The 19,898-nt window shown below is 45.8% G+C and overlaps 1 protein-coding gene across 7 annotated transcripts in view; it reads right to left on the bottom strand.

Moving 5' to 3' along the window:
* LOC311590602 (IQCJ-SCHIP1 readthrough transcript protein) overlaps positions 1–19,898 on the bottom strand; it is a 735,649-nt gene that overhangs the window by 114,710 nt on the left and 601,041 nt on the right. For 6 of the 7 annotated variants that reach the window (XM_084769751.1, XM_084769752.1, XM_084769754.1 and 3 more), the window contains one exon: positions 19,037–19,714. In XM_084769751.1, the coding sequence (XP_084625877.1) occupies positions 19,037–19,714 (678 nt within the window). Of the gene's footprint in view, positions 1–19,036; positions 19,715–19,898 lie in introns of those variants that run through there. The other variant, XM_084769759.1, reaches the window with a different exon arrangement.

The raw sequence follows: 19,898 nt of genomic DNA, 5'->3' as shown, positions 1-19,898 counted from the left end.
AATCAAAACATTTTGGTTTGGGAGACACAGTTCGGCTGAAAGAAATGTTGGGTTAGTGCTATCATAATCTACAATACATCAAACATGTAATTAGGAAGAGAATTTTAACAAGCCCCGGGGAAGAATTCACTGGTCTTGTCAGACAAAGGCAGAGGATGAGTAAACAGAAAACCCATTTTTATGAGGCCACTTTGAGTCACCAGAACAAGCGTCTCCTGGAGACACACTATGCTCAGCACCCATTCAGGGTTTAATTTTGAAACACAAATCATCTGGCCAGTCAACAAATGCTGAACACCCCAATTTGCCAATTCCTGTTTCTCTTTGCACGTCTGCAAGGGTCTCAACACTCTTTGTATGCTGTTTCCAATGTGGGAAAATCTCCCATACAAGGTCCTTAAAACTAATCCAGTCCTCTTAGCGGCAGGCTGCTTCCACCTTTCTGTTAAAACTGTCACTCAACCCCTCTGCCAGGGTGCACCCAGCACATTCACCTCACCCCAACTTAGCTTTGAAGATCACCTTCCCATAAGGCTCCCTAGTGAACACAGAGTTAGTGCCAAAGGTAGTGACAGCTTGTGGCTATCCACTGCTTATTTAGAAAAGCCCTGGGGGTCCAAAGAAGAAGAAGAAGAAGAAGAAGAAGAAGAAGAAGAAGAAGAAGAAGAAGAAGAAGAAGAAGAAGAAGAAGAAGAAGAAGAAGAAGAAAGAAAGAAAGAAAGAAAAAGAAAAGAAAAGCCTGGGGCAAGAATCATGCAGACTTCCTCTCGGCTTACGAACTCTGAAGCCCCTCGCTTCCTGCACCAGGTGTTCCTCTCTCGTTTCTCCAGCTGCCTTCCTTTCTCATCTGCTTTGTCTGGTTTCGGGGGACAAGGCCTCCAGAGCTGCCCAGGTGTTTCTCAACACTCTGCGATCAGGATATCCCTCAAGCTCCCAGCTCACATCTGATGAGATGATTGGCTTTGTCTTCCCTTCTGTTCCTTTCTCACACTGGCCTTCTCCACAGAGGCAGCTGCAGGGCTCCCTGCCAGAGGAGCTTAGGCAAAACAGCTGGCTGGAAGGAGGGCCCCAAAGCCCATCTTCAAATCGCATGGACAAAGCAAACACTGTCCAGTAGCCTAACTTTTACTTACTTAAAGACTTTGGTTGTAATGTAGGCTGTGTGTGTGTGTGTGTGTGTGTGTGTGTGTGTGTGTGTGTTTTAAATGAATTTTGTCTTACAGTTTTGATATAACCATTAAATGTACTCATTTACGTGGTTGGTTGGTTTTTCAAGACAGGGTTACTCTGTGTGGCCCTGGATGTCCTGGACTTACTTGTTTGACCAGGCTGGTCTCAAACTCACAGGGATCCACCTGCCTCTGCCTCCTGAGTGCTGGGATTACAAGCTTGGGTAGCTTAAAATTTTTTAAAGTCACTACAAGTCCAGTTCAAATTTGTGGCATTGCTCCTCTCTTGGAATTGACAGATGTTCCATTGCTACAAAAAGGGTCACACTAGGAGCAGCAAGCAAGGGTCACTCACAACGGGTGCAACTTCTCTATAAGTCTACAAGTACTCCGAAATGGGTTTTGAAAGAAAGATGGCATTGATGTTCTCTCATTTTTGGAAGAAAGTAAATGAATAACTCAAACTTGTCTAGTTTGTTGTCTATGTTGACTCTGTACTTAAAGCCAGAAGTTCTAATAAGGAAAAAAAAAAAAAGATCTAAACGGTTATCTTTCAACAAATCCTTCTCCATATTAAGAAAAAGAAATGTATCAAATAACATCTCAGCACCATCCAGCAATGTTGAAATTTCTCTAGATTCTGGGTACATGAGAGTTTATTAAGAGTGGTGGCTAAGGGCTGTAATTTTGTCAAAATGAGTAGCTAACCAGTAGAGGTTTGGGGTGTAGCTTGGTTGGTAGAGTGCGTGGGCAGCAAACACAAAGCCCCAGCACAGTATAAACCAAGCGTGGTGGTGGTGGTGGGGGGGCACAGTCCTGTAATCATCTGGAAGTTGAGGCAGGGGGACCAGAAACTTAAGGTCATCCTTGGCTACCCAGCAAGTTCAAGGAAGAAAGAAGGAAGGAAGAAGGAGAAGAGAGAGGGTAATGGTGGGACATATCATATGGCATAAATAATAGGCCTTATTTAGAGGCTGGGGCAGGGGAATCCCAAGTTGAAGGCCTTCCTGGGCTACAGAGTTGAAAGCCAGTCTCAACAGCTTCCTGAGATGTGGTGTCAAACTACATAGTGAGGGCTAGGGACAGAAATTGGTGGCTGAGCACTAGGCTGGCATGCATGAGGTTCAGCAAACTTCAATAGTCCCCTCCAGAATCTCACCACCATGGCCAACCCTTGGGAAAGGGTCTCAGAGGACTTCCCAATGACATCAGACCTGAGACTGCAATTTTGCATCACACAGGTAGTCTGTTCTTAAAGAACTCTTGTCTTTTCACTATCCATGATAATGAACACGGAATCCTGACAAGCCTCCCTGAATCTAAACAGAAAATCCCTTTGGAACCACCCTAAAGAGGAAAAAAAGAACTAAATGCTAACGAATGTAATGAGTCTGAAAGTTAAATGAAATAGTGAGATGTGTTCTGCTTCCCTTTTCCTCCCTCTCGATATCATCATTTCTAAGTACTGTAACCCCTGAAAAGAAAACAAACAAACAAAAAGCCTCTTAATTAATTCAGAACAGCCTCCCACATGGGTTCTCTTTGAAATCCCCATTTCTAGAAGCTCATAGACCTCTCATAAACTGCCTCCTTTGGCCCAACTCACCCCGCCTCAGGGAAGGCATGTCATCTGCTTGGGCCTCGGTTTTCTCATCTGAGACCTTAGCAGGTTGAGGTGTGAGAGGAGGTGCTGGCATCCTGAAATCGTCTTCTGACCTGCAGTCAGTCGACGGACACACATTTAGATGTGTATTTATGGTGCCTTGCCAGTATTTGATAGTCAAGGTATTTAGTGTATTAATTGTATTGGGGGGGGACACATGCCTGACAGCACATGTGTGGAAGTCAAGGGACAATCTATTTCCTTTAACCACACAGGTTCTATAAATCCAAATCAGGTGGGTCAGGTTTGGCCACAGGCCCTCTTATCCCTGGAGTCCTGATAGTTAAGATATTCCTTACAAAAATCTGGGTTTGGCTTCTCCTGAAATATCAGAATTCCAAAACTACATTATGGGGTGTCAGTATGTAGCCGGCAAGGAAGAAGAGCCTCCTTTTTATCTCAGGGACAAATTCTGCAGCTGACTAAGGGTCTGCTTGCCTGAAGGATAGCTTCCATGTGTTGCTTGTCTGGAAAAGCCTTTGAATGAACCTCTCTTGCTCTGGTTCCCAAAAGACATGCTGATTGTTCCCAAAAGACATGAATCAATGTCACTTCAAGCACAGCGGGTCTTTGGGGGAGAGGGTACCTATGTCCCCGCACCAACAATACTGTACATCTGTCTTCTTAAGGGTTTCTATATGCCACATGGGAAAAAGTGAATCTAAAAATTGAATCACTGTATTCTATAGTAAGTCAGATTTTTTTTCCCCCTTACTCATTCCTTCCAGAATGAGATCTTATTTTAAGGGCTATTTGGGTCAGACTACGGGGCCTCTGCGGGCTGGATAAAAACACTCTAGCAGATCACTGGTTATATAATGTAAGTGCTCAAAAATAAAATACCAACTGTCCGCTCTTTGGTTCCTTAAGGAACCAATTTTAGAGTAAAAACAGAGTGGACAGGGGCATGGAAGATGAAGCTGCCCACAATAAATGGTCAGATCAGGTCAAAAATGGGTCAAAAATGTATAAGATTGCAGAATAAAAAAAAACCTGTGATTTTCATAAGCGGGATAGCATTTAGCTACTGGGGCCATGAGAAAAAAAAAACACACACACAGAGAACTAAATTGATCTTGAAACTATTAATAAACGTGTTATTTTTAGCAGAGGGAAGATTAGCCTTAAGGGTCTAAGACACCGCACCAGGCTTCCAGAAGTTCAGGCGCTTGTTCTGCCTACAACTGAACACTACACTCTTCTTTGGGTATACTGCTGAGCTTGGTATTGAAAACGCCAGCATTCCATAACAGCAGCATTCCCGGCACTGTTTTGTTTTTGATTCCCTAACTTGAAATCTAAATTTATCCCACTGCCAGGGATTTTAGGAATTGTCAAGAAGTTACCTCATTCCCTTTCAACTCTTTTAGGGAACTAAGCTCTTTCCATTTGTGGCAAAGAAGAAGGGAACAGAGTCAAGCCACACTAGCTTAGGAACTACAACAAGTTACCTATTCTTTTTTTTATTTATTTATTTATTTATTTATTTATTTATTTATTTTAATTTTTTTTTTTTGTTCTCAGCATGCCTGTAACCCACTCCTTAGCAGGCACACCCGGCCACAGCCACTTGCCAGGTAGAAGGGCTCCCTTCCTCTCCATCCTGTAGCAGACCATGAGGAGACCTAGCAAAGGGTTCTTGCCACCAGAGGGGCCCCCATGGTAGGCAAGTCATTTTCTCAGGGACTTTGGAGAAATCACTGAGAGATAACTTGCCCAGGGGGTGGGGATGGGGGGACCAGGAAGCCTGAAGGCCATAGCGGAAAGAGGCTTGTGGAGGAAGCAGTGTTATCACTGTGCCTGGGAAGACATGGATCAGCAGGCCACTGTATTGAGGACTTGCTGCTCTGCTACAGAGATGGGTGGTGCTGAGTTCCTGCCCTTTGCCAAGCATCCCAAAACCTAACATCAATTGCCTATGGGAAATGGTGCATCTTCTTCTGTCTATGGGCCTAAGAAAAATCTAACCCACACACATTTTTTTGATTGGTTTGGTTTGGTTTGCCTTGATTTTTTGGACACAGGGCTGCTCTGTTTAATAGCCCTAGCTGTCCTGGACTCACTTTGTAGACCATGTTGGCCTCAAACTCACAGAGATCTGCCTGCTTCTGCCTCTCAAGTGCTAGGATTAAAGGTGTTTGCCACTATAGGCTACATATTCTTCCTCTTATTTTTAGTTTAGTTTTTTTTTTCACATGTATAGCTATTTTGGCTGCGTGTCTGTGCACCACATACATGCAGTGCCTGAGGAAGAACAGAAGAGAGCACGGGCCCCCCCGGGACTGGAGTACAGGCTGTTGTTAGTCTCCATGTGGATGCTGGGAATCAAACCCCAGTCCTCTGGAAGAAACCTTAACCACAGAGCCACCTCTCTAGCCCAACACACACCTGCTTGTTAAGAGGTTTTGTAATATTTTGTGAAACAAGAACAGAACAAATCAACAGCAATGAAAGCCGATGACGAAAGTAGTTAAGACATTTCTACCTGCTGGAGTTCTGACAGGATCAACCAACTCTCTCAGGATACAGAAAACCAGGGCCTTTGAACAGACAATGCCTGGGAAAGCAGCTGCTAACTAGTGCCTTTTAAGACACAAAGAAACAGAATGAAACATTACGACACAAAGAGGCTCCCTTGCTCATTGACTGGTAGAATAGTGTCAAAACGGCTGACACTGAAAAGAGTCTACAGACACAACAGGATCCCCACCCACACTCCAATGACGTTCCTCAGGGAGTGAGAGAAATCAGTCCTACAACTCATGTGGGAACACAAAAGACCCCAATAGCGAAAGCAATCCTAAGCAACCAGAGCAGCGCTGCCCATACCACAGTACCTGAGCACATATGATACTACGGAGCCAATGTCACAGATGGTGCTGGGGAAACTAGGTCCCCTGTGCAGAGAGAGAAATCAGATCTGTATCTCTCACTCCTAGCAAAAATCAATTCAAAATGAATCAAAGACCTTGATATAAAACCAGAAACATGGAAAACTGTTAGAGAGAACACTTTAGGATATAGGCAAGTGCATCCTGAAAAGCACTCCAATATCACATGATATATCCCCAAGAACTGAGAAATTAGACTATAAGAAATTGAAAAGCATCTGTACAGCAAAGGAGGCTATCAGGAGAGTGAAGATATGACTTACTGAATTCGGGAAATTTTTCATTAACTGTATCAGGTGAGGTGGTGCTGTTGATAGCTAGGACATAGTAAGAACTACAAAAATTATACATTAAAACCCATAAATTTCTCACTAATGCATGGGCTCCATATAATACATGTGGTACTTCTCAAAAGACCAAATGACCAATAAATATTACCAACAACGTTCAACACCCTTAGTCATCCAGACATACAGACTGAAACCCTTTTGAGATTTCATCTAACCCCAGTCAGATTGGCTACCACCAAGAAAACGGTAACAACAAATGCTGTGGAAGATGTCAGGGGAATCTTTATTTACTGCTGGCTCAGGTGTAAACTGGTGCAGATACTATGGAAGTAAGCATGGGGTTTCCTAAGTAAATAAATAAATAAATAAATAAAAAGAGAACTCCCAACATACCCAGTTACACACCATAGTACCCAAATACACACCGCAGGACCCAAAAGATCCTGTGTTTCCTGCCATGGAGTCACTTGTACATGCGTGTTTGCTGCTGCTGCTGCTGCTGCTGCTATAATTAGTGTCATGGTCACTAAGAAATAGAATTTGTCTAGGTATCCATCAGTATGGGATGGATAAAGTGTTGTATAAACACACAGGGGAGTTTTATTCAGCCATAAAGCACAATGCAACCACGGCATTTACAGGAAAATGAAAGGAACTGTGATGTTATCACAATAAAGACAACTATAGAAGACTCAGAATGACCAACACCATGTTCTCTCTGTCTCTGTCTCTGTCTCTGTCTCTGTCTCTGTCTCTGTCTCTCTCTCTCTCTCTGTCTCTCTCTCTCTCTCTCTCTGTGTGTGTGTGTGTGTATGTGTGTGTGTGTGTATCTGTCTGTCTGTCTCTGTCTCTGGTGTGGTGTGGTGTGGTGTGTGTGTGTGTATGTGTGTTTGTGTCTAAGTCATAACACTAGAAAGAAGACCATGAGAAAGGAAAAAGATCTTAACCAGAGGAGAAAAAGAAAGGCAATGGAGTCCATGTGACAGGAGAGCAGAAAAGGAGCTGTAGGGAGAGGAAGGGGCTGGTCAGAGCGGGTGGGAAGGAAGAGCACGGAGAACAGAGTTATATGAAGATTTCATAACAGAACACATGACTGCAGACGCTAATTTTTAAATTAATGAAAAATAAAGATACAAAAACGAAACCCAGCAAGTTAAAGATAGAAAGGATGGGAGATTTAAAGTTGTGCTTAAACTCTGGAAATGTGTACACCTTATAGTTGAAATATGTCTCTGAAAAGTCTTTGCAACAGTACAAAGCAAACTAACTAAAAGTTAAAAAAAAAAATCCACCGGAAATTGCAGGAACATCACACAGGAAACAGAAAGCTCACACATTCCTCCCTCTCCTTAGGCCTGTTTTTCTAGTCTTTGCGCTCATCCATACTCTGACTAAACCAAGAGCTCCAACTTAGACTATTTCATGTGCCTCACATCACAAATACTTTCTGTTAAATGATTACTGATACATAAACGGCAGGTAACAGGTTTGAGCCTTATCTTTTAGTAATGTGGATTCCAACAAAGCGAAGGCAACCTGGGCAGGTGCGTTAGCATTCATTATCCAGAACAGACTAATGGAGGGCAGCGTGAAGCTCCACAGAGTTACAAAACTGCTCACAACTTTTCACAGATAAAGCCTTTGAGAACAATTTGATCCTCCCCCTTTTTTCTTTCTTCAAAGAATTGCCTTATTTACGTCCTAGACCAAAAAAAAAAACACAAAAGTCAACATGGATGCCTAAAAACAGACAAAAAAATACTGATTACATTTCGAAGACACAAGGTGACAAGAGTACCTTTTAGGGCTAAGTTCCTGCAAAGGGCAGAGTGACCCATCTACTGCAGCACAGAGCAATGACATAATGCCTTTCAGGAGAACAGAATCCATGCTTTGTGATGGCATCCTACCCCTCACCAACAATCTATATCCATTCTTGTAGTGGTTTTCCTGGATTCCTGGCCTGATGCCACACAAAGGCTAAGAAATTATCCAGGTCACCATGTCTGTTCTGGAGGATGGTCCTCTTCCCTTGGGGCTCCTCCACATCAGTGCTGCAGCCACCTTGGCTATAAACTCTTCTTCCCTCTGCAGGCCCAGCCTGAGCTGCTGGCCTGCTTCCACTCAGGGTCTTTTGCCCGCAGGTCCCAGGTTCCTACTGAGTTTCCCATTTCTCGGCCTGCAGCACCCTTTCAAAGGGACTTGGGCCTTCCCTTGACTTCAGGGACTTCCTAAATGGGCTGGCTTCAAACCTCAGCCTTCAAACTCCCAATGGCAGGACTTGAAGCACGTGCTACTACACTAGGCTTGAACATACTTTTTTTTTTTTTAAAGAAGGCCTTTTCTTGTTTGTTTACTTTCTTTTCTTTCTGTAGGGTTTGTTTGTTTTGTGTTTTAGTTCACTACAAAATATCCACTTCAAAACATCTAGATCAGTGGTTCTTCACCTGTGGGTCTTGACCCCTTCTGGGGTCATATTAGATAGATACATTACAATTTGTAACAGTAGCAACATTACAGTTACGAAGTAGCAACAAAAATACTTTTATGGTTGGGTTTCACCACACCATGAGGAACTGTATTAAATAAAGGGTCCTAGTGTTAGGGTGGAACAAATGGACCCACAGAGAGTGCATTCTCAGCCTAGGCATGGCTTTAGCCACTAGAGTGGAATGGGGTGCCTGGGGCGGGGGGTGGGGGGGGACAGTCAGGCCTGGACTAAAGCAGTGGTGATCACAGGCCATTTCTACCTTTGAATGGGGGAAGGTTTGCTGAGGTGACCTCCCAGGTGCTCCCTTTAAAATCTTCTATCTTTCCTATTGAGAATCCTCAACTTTACAACTGGCCCTTGACCTGTCCAGAAGCTGGGTCCCTGACAGACTAACAGTCTCGAACATCACCTGTCCTAGGGGGGTTCCAGAATCACAGAGCAGAAGAGGCGCCTCAGCTGGGGAGTCGTCTCTTGTTAGGTTACCTAGGACTGGACTTCAAAAATTCAGAAAGCAAAACTACACAAGTCTTTAGGGGACAAGGCCCAAGAGTGCAAACTTCTATTTTAATATGCAAGTGCAATATCATATAATTTGAGCAAGGCGTTAAGGAATAATGATGAAATTATAGTTATTAGCACTAATAAAGTTCATGATTCTCTCAGCTTTGAGAAAATTAAAGAACTGAGTTTCAAAAAATATGGTACAAAATACACTAACTAACTAGTCTGGGAGCAACAGAGGTCTGCTCTTCAAGGAAGGCCATGAACTCAGGCCTGTGTGTTTAAAGGGGAAGGCAAGGGGGATAGAACACTTATATTGATAACACCTATATTGTTATCTATAGGAGGATAATAACCAACCACAACCATAGAAACAAGACTACCACTGTTGTCATTGAAAGCCTGGAACCACAGGCAGCATCCGACAGGTCTAATTTGATTTTTGTTAGCCACAAAGTTTTAGCCAGGTTCCTTGATCTTACAGGAGCCTAAGATGGCCTCCAAGTTTAGCCTTTAATTCTGTTCCTGTTCCTCCTTTTTCCATCTCTTAAAGTGGGGCTCTTTAATTCGTCCAATTTGGGTGTCTGTCATGAAGTTAACTATGAAAATGAAATCCTGAAAGCCCTTTATGATAAATGGTATCTATGTGGAATAAAAGTTCAGAGAAAGAGGGGGCTGCCCAGAGCTCAGCTGACCAGGCAGGCACGGGCCAACTTTCAAATAGGCCTGGTGGAAGCTGATGTGAACTTGTGGATCTGCTATTGAGCGGGCACACGCTTCCCATGTGGGCCTCCTAAGGAATCCCAGGCAGGGATCTGTGGTTAGAGCATTCTAGAGGGCACAGCCAGGCAGGGAAGGTGCCAGATGCCAGCAGTGAGAGAGCTCAATCAGCTGGTGATGACAGTAAATATCAGTATCAGGGTTTCAGATAAACATTTCCCTTCGAGAAAACTGCTACACACAAACCTGGTAGGAAGCAGAGGTGTCTTTTAGTTCCATTTCAACAATTCAAATGGCCCTCTGCAACACACACACACACACACACACACACACACACAGAGAGAGAGAGAGAGAGAGAGAGAGAGAGAGAGAGAGAGATCCAGAGTTAATGATAGATTTTCAAATTTTCTTACTATTGTGAACTATGGTTAATATAGAAACTCACAACTGGTCAAAGTGCAGAGTTAAGTGTCAGTGGCGTGCTCAGCTAGAAATGGAGGGGGTATCACACCCCTCCCCCTTCCGAGGCTCAGGGACCACAAAGAAAGAGAGGCCAGAAGGACTGTAAAAGCTAGAGGTTGGGAAGGGCTGGAGGTAACTGGTATCTTCTGAGCGTGACAAGTGTGTTGCGTGCATGGACTCAGGGCAGCTGTGGTTGCCTCTGAGGGGCATGCGCGGTACACACATGAAGCCAGTCAGCACTCTAGAATGGAGGGGAAAGGAACTGACAAGCCCCATCCCTACCTGAGGACTGTGGGCAGATAACGGCTTCTGAGGAAGGGGGTGTCAGTTTTCTCTAAGGGTGAGACCCCTGGTTGGTGGACCATGTTGCCCCAGTGACCCCACACCCAGGAGTGTATGGGGTAGCACAAATTAGACTCAGTGGGTTATAATAAATAAATAGATATAGATAACTAGATAGAAAGATAGATAGACAGAGGTCTCGGTGAATATGACCAAAGTACATGTATGAAAATTTCAAGGAATGAAAATATTATATTAAAGAAGTTTCTGACTTCAGGTACTCCTTAAGTCTCTTTCTTTTTTTCACTGTTAGGCACTGAATCTAGAGCCTCAAACACCCTACAAGGACCCTACAACTAATATTAGATACTGAACTCAGGGCCTTGAGCAGGACCACACAACTAAGCTGTAGCTTCAGTTCTGGCAAGCCAATGTGTTTAGAACCTAAGTTAAAAAACAATTCTTCTTCAAGCTGGGTGTGGCACCACACACCTTTGATGCCAGAACTCTAGAGGCAGAGGCAGAGGGATCTTCAGTTTGAGGTCGGCTTGATCCATACAGTGAGTGAGTTCCAGGACAACCAGGGCTATATTAACAGGATATATATATATATCTTTTTGTTGCTATTATGTATGGGTACATGTGCATACGGTGTGCATGGTACATGTTGTATGTATAGTGTGGGTCCATGTTTTCTGTCCTTCCAAGAGATGGAATTCAGGCCATCAAGCTTGGTGGCAAGCACCCTTTCCACTGAGCCACCTGTCTCTGAAATCCTGGTTCATGCTGATTCAGAAGCTGGCCTCTGTGCACTTAAGAAGCAGCAGACATTAGCAAAGTAGGCAAAGAAAATTTGACAATGGTTCTAGATATCTCAGGGCAAATTGTTGAACCATAGAATAAATATATTTAGCCCTCGTGATTTCTTTTCTTTTCTTTTCCCATGACAGGGTTTCTCTGTGTAGCCTTGGCTGTCCTGGACTCGTTTTATAGGCCAGGCCAGCCTCGAACTCACATCGATCCACCTGCCTCTGCCTCCCGAGTAGTGGGATTAAAGGCGTGCGCCACTGCGTCTGGCGCCCTCATGATTTCTAATCACAGAAAAACAAACAAACAAGCCTGGCTTTTCCCATTGTCACAGAGTGTGTTCTCTAAAAGAAATGCTACTTGTGTCCACTCAGTAAGTGTCCACTGTTAGATTCCAAGCTGCATAATCCACGGACTTTACATCTAAACCTGCCTGGATTTTGTAGGACTAGTAAGAGATTTTTAGTTCTGTCTATAGAACAGGAATTCGTGCCATTTAACCACAGCCCAAGTAACTAAGGGAAAAAACTGCTCAGCCATTTAGTTACTTCTATAGTATTGTGCCGAATAACTGGGCTGTAATCCTTACAGAACAATATATTGAGTATAACTGGTGATTAGCACTATTCTAGGGAGAAACGTAAGTAATTCAAAGTTTGCTCCTCGCTAGTAGTATAAACAAATAAGAAGACGAACTATTTCTAAGTGTTTTAGAAATGACCTCATTGGGGAAGTTTACTTTCAATTAATGTGTCAATTAAAGTAATTCTTAAGATCTCATTAAATGAGGAAAATATACCTGCCAAGGCCACTAAAATATAATAAAACTGCACTTTAAAAGGTGGGGTCTACAACTAGAACCTTTATCTAATTAAAACAAAACAAAATAAAACAAAAAAACCGAAAAACAAACAAGCAAAAAAACCGCACAGCACCTCTCTTCTTTGGAACAATGGTAGAATGAGTTTGGTTATATGTAATGGATGACGTCTTTGCTAGCAGCTTTCCCAGTAGCCTGTATGGAGATGCAAGAATCCAATGGGACCGACTAGCTGCTAGGAGAGGGGACAGAAGGGCGAGTCAGCGGTGTAAGGGGCACAACAATGGGACAATGGTGCAGAGGAGATGGCTCTGTAGGTAAAAGCACTTGCCACCAAGCCTGATGACCTGAGTTTGACCTCTGGAACACATATGGTGGTACATATACAGCCAGACATGTGCGTGTGTCCACACAGACACTGACTGACACACACACACACACACACACACACACACACACACACACACACGGTGGCAGGGAGAGAGAATACATAAAGAAATAAAGAAAATGTAAGAGAGAAATTTAAAGGACCATCTAAAATGATACTTTCTTGGAAGCGGAAAGCAGCAGCCCAGGAAGTTGAGCACAATCTTACCATACGATCCAGTCCTACGCTCACATATGCATATATAGAAAAAGGAATGAAAGTTCACATGAAGATTCGTGTATAACTGGCACAGAGATTTTATATATAATAGCTAAAAACTAGAACTAATCCAAGTGCCCATTACCAGATGACTAAGGAATGTGCATTTCCGAAAATGTAAGTCAAATTATAGCCCAGAATTTGAGGGTCAGGGATGACTGGGAAGAAGATAACAGAAATGCAAATGGTTCTTGGGGGGCTGAGAGATCTAGTACCTTGATTTGGATGATGTTTTCACACCTATGGCAAGCCAAGGAAGTATTATAGAAAGCATCAAATTGGGGCTAGAGAGATGGCTCAGTGGTTAAGAGCACTGTCTGCTTTTCCAAAGGCCCTGGGCTCAATTCCCAGCACCCACGTGTCAGCTCACAACTGTCTGTAACTCCAGTTTATCTAACGCCCTCACACCCCTATGCACATAAAATTAAATAAAGAAAATAAAGGCCTGGTCCATTCTGATCTTTAAAAAAAAATCAAATTGACATTATAAACTATGCAACTGATTTTATACATCAGCTAGACAGCCACTAACATGGGGCAAGGATTCTGAGTGTGTGTGTGTGTGTGTGCATGTGTGTGCGTGTGTGTGTGTGTGTGTGTGTGTGTGTGTGTGTGTGTGTGTGTGTGTGTCGTATGAGTAAGAGCACCTGTGGTGGTACAGACGAAGCCGTCAAAGGGTAGCTAACCTCACCTGTGGGGCTTCACTTCCTACCTTGCTTGAAACAGGCTCTCCCTTGAGCTCACTACCTCCTGATTCATATGCTTCCAGCAATTCTTCTGTCTCTGCCCCTATCTCACTGTGGGAGGGCTGGGAAGCCCTGTGTGGAGCACTGTATCTGGCTTTACCTAGTGAGCCAAATCCCCAGCCTACCAGATCCTGCTTCTAGAGAAAGATGAGAAGGAAACAGAGCCAAGTCTTTAGAGGCAGATGAGAGATCACACATACCAGAGGGCGGTCCTTCATGATAAACCATGAAGAAAGCAAGCGAACGGTCTTCCATTTGGGAAGGAAGACATTGGAGCAGTGAGCCAGTGCACAATCCCACCTAAGTGAAGGGTCCAGGGAGCATCCTCCCCTCAAATAAGAAAAGTGAGTGGGGCACCAACTAAAGCTGGAGATAGATTCAGGGGAGGCCTGCATGGTCACTGCACAAAGAAGGATGCCACGAGAAGGAAGAGAGATGTTTCTGTTTCCCTCAGGACTGTCTGCACCAGTTCTCCAGAATAAAAACAGGCAGGGAAGTAAAAATTAAAGATGGACTTCCGGGATCAAGGCTCTCATCTGACAACAAGTCCACCAACATCCAGGACTATCGTTAGCCTGTATCCGGCCCTTGAGTTCATCAAGGGATGTTGAAGGCAGGCCCAGACAAGACAAACACATGGGCAGGCCCAGTCCTGTCAAGGACAGCCCTCTCAGGGTAGCTGAGTTCCTCACGTGTGACAAGCCTGAAGTGAGCCACTGGAGACAGGGCTACAGAATAGTTTAAACCTGCTGTTGGGGTTGGACCACCAGAGGCGACGGAGGACTGTGAAGGCAATAGAGTTTGGTCATCAGCAAGCTTCCATCAGTGTGGACTCGACGCTTTCCCAGTGAGGACCCCAGAAGCTCTCTAGCAGCCTAGCGCACACCCTGCCATCAGCTGGCTTCAAGGGAGTGTGCATTCCCTGAACTCCACATGTAAAGGTCAGCTTGGGGTTTTAAGTTCCATGTGCACGAGGTATGTTTTAAACTCGGCCCTGACTCTTCCCAGGACCAGGGAAGCCTAAAAGTCAAGCCACATCTGAGACTTCAGACTTTCTTGGGGGGGGGGGGGGGGCTGAAGCTGAGAAGCCGGAGAATCATGGGAGTGGGAGAGGGGAACCCTGACCGCATTACTATGTAGCTCCGCAGGAGCCCGACACTGTCAGAAACCAACCCAAGCCTTGCCTGGGAGGAGAGATGCTGAAGTTGGAAGTTGTAGGACTGGTCAGTTCTTAGTGTGCATCTATCTTTATTGCTGAGGAAGCTACGGGAGAGGTCTTGTCAATAAGAAGTCATTTCACAGCCAAGCATGGTGGTGTACACCTTTAATCCCAGCACTCTGGAGGCAGAGGCAGGCGGGTTGCTGTGTGTGAGTTCGAAGCCAGCCTGGTCTACAAAGCAAGTCCAGGACAGCCAAGGCTACACAGAGAAGAGACCCTGCCTTGAAAAACAGAAACAAAAACAAAAAGAAAAGTCATTTCACAGCCAGGTGTGGTGGCACACACCTTTAATTCCAGTGCTTAGGAGGCAGAGGTAGGCTGATCTCTGAGTTCAAGGCCAACCTAATTCTACAAAGTGAGGCCAGGCAGCTATGGCTCTATTACACAGAGAAACCCTGTCTGGAAAAACAAACAGCAGCAACAACAAGTTGTTTAAGCTGGGTGTGGTGTCACACACCTTTAATGCCAGGACTTGGGAGGCAGAGGCTGGTGGATCTCTGTGAGTTCTACAAAGGAGGTCCAGGACAGCCAGGACTACACAAAGAAACCCTGCCTTGAAAAACAAAAACAAAAAAGCAAAAGAAATTGTTTAACTTATTTGGGATGGGAGGAGGGTACTCCATCCTTTCTTATTTCAAAGCATTTTAAGTACGGAAAGTGGGGGGTGTTGATCCTATATGGGAAGAAGGAAAGATCAAAAAACCCCTTTTGAAGGTTTCTCATTGGGATCTCAGGCAATCCATGCAGCACCTCAGGGCTTCTGTCCTCAGTTGTAATGTCAGGGCTCTGATAAGGTCTGGGATGTGTGGGTGCTGTAAACACTTCATCCCTCACTGGATAGATGAGAACCTCGAACATCCCAGGCACTGTCATGGCACAGCAGGTACACGATCCCAGCACTTGGGAAGCCAGTACAGGAAGAACACGTTCAAGGCCAGCTTCTGCTATCTAGAGAACGTTGCGTAGCCAGCCTGGGCTACAAAAGAGCCTACCTCAGAACTCCAGACAACCTGGGCTCAGTCTCCAGCACCTGCATACTAGCTGTGGCCCTTTGAATGAGATAACCCCCATAAGCCTTGGGCATTGAATAGTTTTGGTCTCCTGTTGGTGGCTGTTTGGGGCGGATCAGGACGTGTGGGGAGGTAAAATTTCAAAAGACTGTGTTGCCATTTCAAGCTATCTCCCTCTGCCTCCTACTTGCAGTTCGAGTTCTGCCATCATGGACTCGAACCTTTTGGAACCATAAGCCCCAAATAAACCCTTCTATAAGCTGCCTTAGTCATGGTGTTGTATCACACAGCATGTAGAAAAGTAACTAATGCAGTGGCCTACAACCATTCAAAACTCCTCCTGTTCAAGGGGATCCCACAGGCACAGTCTAACCTCTGCAGGCACCAGGCATGGTACACATGTATACATCACAGGCAAAAAACAGTCCTACACATAAAATACAATAAACAAGCCTAAAATATTATTTTAAACAACTCCCAATCCAGGTCAAAATAGTGAGGTAAGATACCTGTGCCTTCGGCTACATTCCCCACCACTACCACTCTTCCCCCCCCCCCACCACCACACAGGGTTTCTCTGTCGCCTAAGCTGTCCTGGAACTCCATAGCATAGGCTGGCCTCGAACTCACAGAGATGCACCTGCCCCTGCCTGATGAGTGCTGGGATGAAAGGCGTGCACCATTGTGTCCCAGCTCACCTAGGTTTCTGTGAGAGCCAAAATAGTGGGGGTTTATAAACGAGACCATGCTAACACTGAGAAAACAATAACAGAGGTAAGGTTGGGGTGACGGGCACTGTCACTCTGCTTGAGGGAGGGTGGTCAGGAGTCACCTCTCGTGCTGGTGAAAGCTGCCCAGAACCTGGAAGAGTCAGAGGAACCAAACTGATCAAGCAACTAACAGAGAGACCAGGGACAAATCCTTGATGGGGCTGTTGGATTTTGGGGTGAAGAAAACCTATCCTCTCTTTTGCATTTTACACCCAACTGCTCATGGATGCACCCAGCCCTGTAAACATGTTGGTATACCACATCTTAAAGAGCCCTACAACACCGCTGGACTAGACTGTCTCCTTCAAGGTAGGCAGTCTGCACCAACTACTTGCTGTTCGCAGGCCCCTGACCATACGGTGACTTAATGATAAATGAGATTCAAACTGTGTTTTTAAAACTTTTTAAAATAGGAACCCACGGTAACAAACTTCAGATTGTCACAGAGTGCATATACAAAAACCAAAAGACATAGAAACCAAGCTCTCTGTGAGTGTGTATGCATGTACTAAAATGCTTTTTTAAAAAAGTATTAAGGTGATTTCAAAACACTATTCTAAGTGAACATGCAGTAATAACTTTACTCAAACACAAACCAAAACCAGCCTGTGAGATGGCTCAGCATGTCAAAATACCAGCAAATCTTATGACCAGTGTTTAATCCTCAGGGGCTGCAGGAAGAGAGAACAGACTTTTAAAGGTTTTTCTCTGACTTCTACATGTGAACCATGGCACATGCACTTCCTTTACCCCAACATATGTTTATGTATATGTATGTATGTATATATGTATATATGTATATTTATACATTATATCTGAATATATACATATATATATATATATGAACTTCTTTAAAAATAAAAACAAAGTGCAATGACTTCTAAAAAATAACAAGTGCATACATTTTTAGAAGAGCTGGAGGCCTGGGGATCTGGGAAATTAGGAGGAGGAAACCCCAAGTTGTTGAGGAAGGAAGGAATTCCTTAGGTTTTAAAGACCACCCAATGATGAAGCCGCAATAAGCAGAGAGTGTGTGAGCGCTGGGGTGAAAAGGGCTCTCTCAGGTAACCCTTTAAATATCAGGGTCCCAGAAGGTGGACAGGTCGGCCCCTATCTCACCTTACCAGACTCACAGCCCAGTTACAGCTATGTAACTGCTTATCTTTAAGCATGGCTCAAATCCTGGGAGTTTAATGGGGAAAGGGTGTTTCCTGTTTATTGCATGGTACAAGAAATAGCAGTGGCTGTAATGGAAAGATTCCACGTCTGTTAGTGACATGGTGAACTTATAAACAGCTGGGATTAAAACGAGTGTGTTAATTTAATAGGTAATCTCTCAAGAGACACTAACCAATGGGCTCTGTCAACCAAGGGCTCTGACGGACAGACGCTGTGCCAATTTCTCTGTAAAACCCTGTTACCACCCTCACCCCTGAAGTCAGAAGTGCATGCACCCAATTTCCAGGAGCTCAGGAGACTCAGAGTAGCCCAAATTACACCTTCGAGGCAAGCATTTTCCTGCGCTGCCACACAGCTGTCACACACAGAAAGCAGCTCATTTAAACTGTGCCCTTCAGCCCTATTTAGGGATATCGCTAATGATTTCAAATTACAACTGTTGCTTTATCTCAAACACTGATAAAAGGGGGAGCTACGTTCACGATTCTTTTAAAGTCATTTATCTGGTCTCCTCTTGGGCAAAAAAAAAAAAAAAAAAAAAAATGTTGAGACAAGTACAAACCTGCCTGAGCTTATTATAGATGTAGCCTTCTTCTCTCCCTCCTCCCTCTCCGCACGGCACTCCTCCCTCCCTGTCTGGCTTTTCCAGAATTGAGGCAGTAGCCTCCGGTAAGGAACTATAAGTGGTTCTTTTATCAAAACAAGAAGGGATTTGCCGACAGGGAGTGAGTCAGGCTACAGAGGCAGCAACCCCTCCCTCATCCTGGCAGTTCAATTCACCGGCTTCCTCCGGGTCAGCAATCGCTCAGGTTTCGTGGAAGAAAAGTCAAAGGAGGGCCTTTAATCCATCCAGAATCAGCAGCCGGGATGGAATACACCCGGCTGCCAGATCTGAAGTGTGGGCAGGCGACTGCGTACAAGTGCGTAGACATAGCCTAGCTAAGGAAGATGTGAGCGGCAACCCACCAGAATGGACAAAGCCACAACATTATAATGTGAAATAGTGCGCCCTTAGGCGCTGGCTTCGGTGAGGAAATCTCCCTAGATTTATTTTCAGGCAAGTGACTCACAACCTAGTCTCCACAAGTAATTCCATCAAAATGAGTCGCGGGTTCCTCTAGCCCGACTTTCCGCTCGCTGCCCTCTGGCTGCCCCTCCCTTCTCTCCGCCCATCCTGTAAACCCAGACAGCTCACAGACTGAGCAAGCATACCCCAGGGGAACAGGAGGCAGGCTCTCCGGCCCAGCCCCCACCCCCGGGAAAGGATGAATGGGGCCACCATCGGCGGGAGCGCGGAGAACGGGAGTGTGGGCTGCGCGCGAGGTGTGTACACGGTGTGCGCGCGTGGGCACGCACCCTGGCCAACTTACAGAGGTGGAGTTGGTCCTCGCCTGACCCTGGTTTCGCACCTCCTGCTCCCGGAACTGCAGCCCCGCCAGATGCTTCTCCAAAGCCTCCCAGTCCATCGGGGGCACCGGGGGTTCTTCCGGGACACATGTCCCGCCGTCCGGAGGCTGAAGGCAGAGCCCCCCAGATGCCCGGCCCCGGCCTCCCCGCCGGCTCCCAGGAGGCTGGGTCTTCTGGATAGCTCGCCGAGGAGCCCGGGAGGTGCTTGGCCGGCAGGCCACCACCACGTTGCCATTGTGCCTGAGGTCTTGGGGGTCATGCGGGTGGAGGTTGCCGTTAGGCATAGGGGATGGCATGGCGCTTCTGCCCCCGCCGCCGCTGTTGCCGGTCCTGGCACTCACGTCCCCCGGCTCGCGAGCCGGACAGCGGTCATCCCGATACCCTCTATAGTCCTCTTCTTCCTCCTCCCCGTCTTCCTCCGGAGCCCACTCATCAATCACCTTCTTCTGGTAGACCGGGAAGGGCTCTTCATAATCCTCCAGAGCAGACACCAAGTCCAGGCTGCCCCCCGGCGACGAAGAGGATTTGCACTCGGAGCAAGGGGTCACTTTGGTGGAGTTGGACTGTGAACTGGCGCGGCTGCTGCTGCTGCTGCTGCCGCCGGCGTCACTGCCTAGATCCATCCCATCCTCTCGGTAGTCCTGGCGGGAGGAGGTAGAAAGAGTGAGTGGCCGGGTCGAGCCCGCTGCTCCCGCCGCCCGCTGCCCGCCCCGACCTCCCCGCGCCTGGCGCCCGCCTGCCGTTAAGTGCGATCGCCCTTGGAGGCCTGGGGACAGGAGCCAGCAGCAGCCTGAGCTGTCGTCCCCACTCCTCCCCACACAAGTT

The sequence above is a fragment of the Acomys minous genome (assembly GCF_964271855.1).
Source record: "Acomys minous genome assembly, chromosome: 19".
In the NCBI taxonomy this organism is placed as follows: domain Eukaryota; kingdom Metazoa; phylum Chordata; class Mammalia; order Rodentia; family Muridae; genus Acomys; species Acomys minous.
This window is presented reverse-complemented; position numbering and strand designations above follow the sequence as displayed.